Raw genomic sequence first — 5,529 nt, forward strand, 5'->3', positions numbered from 1 at the left:
CTGTTCCCAGGTGCAGGGGGCTCCCGCGGCCAGGCCCCGCACCGGGACGGCTGCACCCTGCCCTGCCTGCGCTGTGCCCAGCGTGCAGGAAGGCCGATCCCAGCGGGAAGCCCCGCGAGCCCGGCGTCCTGCCCCATTCAGGCAGCATCCCCACGTGCGCAGGGTGGCTACGGCCCATCCTTTCGGAGCTGCACGGGCTGCCCAGGCCCCATCACAGGTGCCGCTGGGCACCCCCGCCCGCCACAGCTCGAGCCCCAGGGCAGCCCCCACCTTCCTAAGGGCCCGAGCGCCTCCCCCCCACACCGCCCGGCCCCAGCACTCCGCACCTCAGTGCTGCCCCGCGTGGGACAGAGCGTCTGCCTGCCTGGGCCCGGCCGGGCTGGAGGGTGCCGCCGTGCTCCGACTTGCGGCTGCGCAGGAGAGCCCGGAGCAGCAACTTTAAAAAAAACAAAACCCCCCAATTTCGTTGCGTGCCTCCTGGTGTGCTGGGAAAAATCTCTCTGCGTGCCGGGGGTTGCCAGCACCTGTCCTAGAACATAGAGGAAGTTAAAGTAACAGGCTTCCCTATGGCAGTCTGGTGTGATGGTTGGCAACATTTCTGGGTAGAGTGCCAAAAACACCCACAACCTTGACTGGTAAGATGTTGGCGTGTCAGGGGTGAACGGTGGGAGAGCTATGAAGGGCCTGGGTTTTGTTGGGGCAGTGCAGCCCCTGGCCCCTTCCCCACTGTCCTCCCTGGGGTGTGTGCGCCAAGCAAAATGCCTTTGTATGCCAGGCTCTGGCACCTGTGCTGGGGATTGCCCACCGCTGACCTAGTGTTTGTCTACTCACCTTAATTTATGTCCCGAATCAGAATGTGTTAGTAATGTTAAGAATCTAGCACCTGTATTAACAAATAGAAATAATAAACAGCTGCAATCTGAAAGATGAGATTTTAAATATTAAATTTTGAGTTGGCAACTGGCTGAATTTTGAACATACCGCCTTCACATTCATAGACTTTGAAGCCAGAATGGCACATTTGGAATGACATCCTTTATGTCATAATTCTATAAATGTCGTTCCATCACCCCTGTTTTATATTCAACAAATTACACTGGAATAAAATAGTACTGATGTTTGGCTATTTGTTCCCTTGGTAGTTTATTCCATTGGTTAATCATCCTCACTGTTAGAAATGCGTGCCACCTTTCTTATTTTAATGTGTCTATCTAGAGTCCTGTCTTTGGCTCATGTTATGTATTCTCTAGATTAAAGAGCTCCTTGTTACTCAGCCTTTTCCTCTGTGAAAATTTTAGGCATGGACACTTCTCTTCAAATAACTGCGTGCCTACTCCTTTCTTCTGTGAGGTTCCAGAAAACTGCCTCAGTGGGAATCTGTAAAGAGGAACATGCCCCCCCGTACCATGTACCACAAGAGCCTATGGGAAATGTACCTGGACCCTCACAGACAATTAGAACATTCTTTTCTGTGTTCACCTGCTGCTCTCTTCATTCTCAGGATGGCTCTGGAAGAAACCAGGGTGTGCAGAAGCATCTATAGAGAAAATGCAGCAGGACTCAGGGCTACTTGAAAGAGCATCAGATGGTCTACTGTGTTCACATATCTATGAAGCCAGTCAGGTACGATGTTTTAGTGAGTTATTGATTCCAAGTTTCACCCCTTTTTGTACTCTGCATTTTTCAGAAGGGGAAGGGTGAGAAAGATGTAAACAGTGTTGGGGATGTGGCATTTCATCCACCTCAGTTCCTTCTGGTCTCCCACAGATGGTTTTTCTCCCTCTCCTGACTCCCTGCCACAGTTTCCTCTCCTTCCCTTCCCTTACACTCAAGTAACAGGTCTGGGTCTCCAAAGCCACTTTGTCCAAAACTCTAAAATGCATCAGAAGTATCCAGGACATTTAATTATTATCCTTGTAGGAGGATGCAATCTCTTATCTAAAACATCTTTCGAGTACTATTTTAAAGACAAAGGACTCAAAACTTGTGGAAGAGGTGATATCTTTTATTAGACCGACTAGGTATTTGCAAACAACTTATTGAATTTTAAAGATAGTACATTCAAACACCCATTACTGCGTTGCATGGCTAATTTGGAAGCTATGTACGTATCTATGAGAACAGAAATTAATACACACACACCGATCTTTAAGGAAAAACAAAGGGTAGGATAATTTGTATGCGTATTTTCTAATCATATTCATATTTAGTGACCTACAAGTTAAAAAGCATCATTTTCAGATTCTAGATTTCCACCAGAAAGTGATCCTACCAGTTCACATTGTTCATCTGAAGCATCACAAATGACATTTTCTTTGTTAGCAAAATAAACATACCTATTTTGCAGTGGAAAAATGGGATGAGAGCTCAGTAGCTATTAGCCTTACAAATTCTCCCAAATGTGCCAGTAAGTAAGTTTCAAACTATGAACTAAGACTCAGTGCAGGTTTTGCCTACATGAAGATACCAGGATACCATATAAAGAAGGCAAGCTACTGATAAAATTTGTTTGGAATAAAAATATCAGCTGTCTAGAGAGATGGACTGACTGCCAGCTCTTTAGTTTCCAATGGAAAGCCGTAGGTCACAAAGAGCACTCAGGTATTCTTCATTACTAGAATCCCGTGCCAGGGCCTTCTCATAGCATTCAATTGCTTCTGACTTCTCTCCATTCAACTGGTGAATGAATCCAAGAGCACCAAAATGTGCAGCATCTGCTGATCCTCTCTGAATTCTCTTATCTACAAGTTTCTTCAGAGCATTCATGCACATCTTTCTTGTCATGTCTCCCTCAATTTTCAGCGCTTCCATGAAGTGTTTAATAGCATCAGCTTCTGATTTTTTGTGAAATTCCAAAAACTGTCCATAGCGGTAGTGGATTTGTTGTTTCTCTTGACAGGTTAATTTCATTTGAAGTACTTTCTGAAAAGTGTCTTCTGCTTCTTGATACCTTTTTCCTTCTGCATACATATTTGCAAGGTCAGTATAGGCATATATAAACTTTGATTTTTTGTCCACTGCTGCTTTAAAGTGAAAAATGCAAAGTCTAATGAGCTCTACCTGCTCTTTAAATGACTGCTTTGTAGCCCTTTTCAACTGATACATCTTTGTTCTATAGCAAAGACCAATCTGGTGGTGCAGGAAGCTAGAGGTTGGTGTAAAGGTCAATGCCTTTTCCAAAAATTGCAGTGACTTATCCACTTCCCCTTTTCTTCTGTAAAATTTTGCAGCATATCGTAGTACATAGGGAACATCTGGGGTTTTTTGCAATGCCTTTGTAATGTACATTTCCCCTTCTTCGACTTGAGCCATGTCCTGAAGTTCTAGTGCAAGGTATGACATGACAAAGGTATCATTTGGATTCAGTGTCACTGCACGCCTTAAAGGTTCCAAAGAGGATCCTTTGATGAGATCATCTTCCAGGCGATACATTGCAATGGCATAGCCAGAAGTAAATTCTGGGTTTTCAGGTTCTTCTGCTAGAGCCTTTTCAAAGCATTTCTTTGCTCTTTCATAATATTTTCTGCCAAACTTTAACAATGCCCACCCCTCTTCACAATAGACTTCTGGAAGTTGACACTTATAGCATGAGGTGCTTGATAGCTCTTTGCAGCTGTCTTTCACCTTGCTTACATAGGTTTGAGCTTCTTGAAGTTTGTTCATACGGTAATAAATCCAAGCATAGTTCCCCCAAGTGACAAGACTTTTCCTGTGAACCTCACCTGCACGATTTCTTTGAGCTGCTGCTTCAGCTTTCTGTAGACTCTGCAGGGCTTCCTCACTGTTGCCGTTCAGGTGTTTCACATAGGATAGCAGATTATAATTTGAAATTTTGGATTTGGTGGTTAGAAACTCAATCTGATCACAGATCGTTTCTTCTAGGTCATCAAGATCAACATCTTCCTTCAGCAAAGTCCATGTAAAGTGACATTCGAGCTGCAGCAGGATAGGCTGTAGGGTATTCTTGGAAATATTACTAGAGGAAAAAACAGAAGAATATGTTTAAGCATCTGTGAGAAGAGCAGATTCATGAATAAAGATATGCAAAGGAGGACAATTAACTATCTGGTTTTGGTTTTCTCCATCACTGTTATTAAATTCTCAAATTCAGAAAATTTGGGGGTTGAGAGGGGCTCAATTTTTTGAAGACTTGAATAACAAGTCTTTTTATTAGCCAGGCATTAGTGGGCCTCAAGAATACCATTGGTTAATCTTCGTTGTCACTGCCTCAGTAATCACATTAAATACAAAGGTGCAGAGTTTGGGATGTTTATGTGGATGTCAAGCTACAAAAACTTAGTGTTGGCTTGGGTCTTGTAATCAAAATCTGTGGGGTGGGAGAGAGGCTGAACCCTGCCTTATGGAGACAGACAAAAAAATTTACAAAGATGTACAGAAAGATGTAAATTTGTACAACCTGCCTGCAATATCTCTCTATCTTAGCATTCACATTTTAAATGTAACCTTAATTCCAGATTTCTATGGCTTGTGTAAAAATTATTACAACATTTGGCAATGCTGTTATGTTACTGGTAAGTTTTCTCAACTTTGGGCTTGTCCAGACAAGCACGCATGTGCCTCTTGCCCCATCTCAAACCCCTTTGAGATGGGGCAAGAGGCACGTGCAGGAATGAAAAAATGTTCCCCGTGCTGCAAACTTGCAGAGTGGGGAGAAAATTAGACCCCTGGATGTCAAACAAAAACCCGAGGGGAAAAAACCAGGTCAGGACACGATCCCAGACTGTGCCCTAAGGCAACCAGAGGCTCAGTCCTCCAGAGACGCTCTGCCAGAGTGTCTCTATGATTGGCCCTTTCCCCAGTCCTGAAGCACGCTGCCCGCCTGTGCTGGGCAGGCAGTAGTGCAAGCTGCAGGGACCCGGCTTTTGCCAGGTAAGCAGGGAGTTGTGGGGCTGGAGGAGGGGAGAGGGGATCTCGGGAGGCTAGAGACAGCAGGGAAGGAGCAGGGGGCTGGATACAACCCTGGAGGCATTCACCCTTGCTCTCCTGAAGCTGGAGGCAGCAGGAGAATGTCTGCGTGGCTGCCTCCAGGCCTGTGCACTTTCCCCTGCTTGTCTCCAGCCTCTGGAGAGCAGGGGACAGCAGATGAATGCCTCCGGGGCTGTTTCCAGCCCCTTGCTTCATCTCCTGCTTGTTTCCAGCCTCTGGAGGCTGGAGACAAGCAAGGGAAGGAGCAGGGGGCTGGAGACAGCAGGGGGAATGTCTCCAGGAGCTGTCTCCAGCCTCCTGCTCCTTCCAGAGGCTAGAGACAAGCAGGGGAAGGAGCAGGGGGCTGGAGTTGAGCAGGAGGCTGGAGACCAGCCCCTGGAGATAAGCTGGAGACTTTCTCTGCTCTCTCCAGCCTCCTGCTCATTGTCTGCCACTGCTGGTGAGTGTGGGGGAGAGCAAGCGGGGAGCTGGGGGAATGAACAGAGGGTGGGGGGAATGAACAGGAGATGGGGGAACAAATGGGGGGCAGGGGAAAAGAGTGGAGAGCAGGTGAATGAATGGGGAGCAGGGGAAGAAACAGGG

The 5,529-nt window shown here is 46.3% G+C and overlaps 1 protein-coding gene and 1 long non-coding RNA gene across 2 annotated transcripts in view; one reads left to right on the top strand and one right to left on the bottom strand.

Annotated features, from left to right (window-relative positions):
* The first annotated feature begins 401 nt into the window (after window positions 1-401).
* Window positions 402-4,050, top strand: LOC102376086. Its single transcript, XR_325416.3, has 3 exons — window positions 402-635; window positions 1,502-1,623; window positions 3,883-4,050. It is a non-coding gene; the product is annotated as an uncharacterized LOC102376086 (long non-coding RNA).
* Window positions 1,992-5,529, bottom strand: part of LOC102375839 (interferon-induced protein with tetratricopeptide repeats 5) — an 8,672-nt gene continuing 5,134 nt past the window's right edge. The window contains exon 2 of the mRNA XM_006038142.3: window positions 1,992-3,976. Coding sequence (XP_006038204.1) covers window positions 2,560-3,976 — 1,417 coding nt within the window. The 3' untranslated portion in view covers window positions 1,992-2,559. The remainder of the gene's footprint in view (window positions 3,977-5,529) is intronic.

Source organism: Alligator sinensis, unplaced genomic scaffold (genome assembly GCF_000455745.1).
Source record: "Alligator sinensis unplaced genomic scaffold, ASM45574v1 scaffold423_2, whole genome shotgun sequence".
NCBI classification, from domain to species: Eukaryota; Metazoa; Chordata; order Crocodylia; family Alligatoridae; genus Alligator; species Alligator sinensis.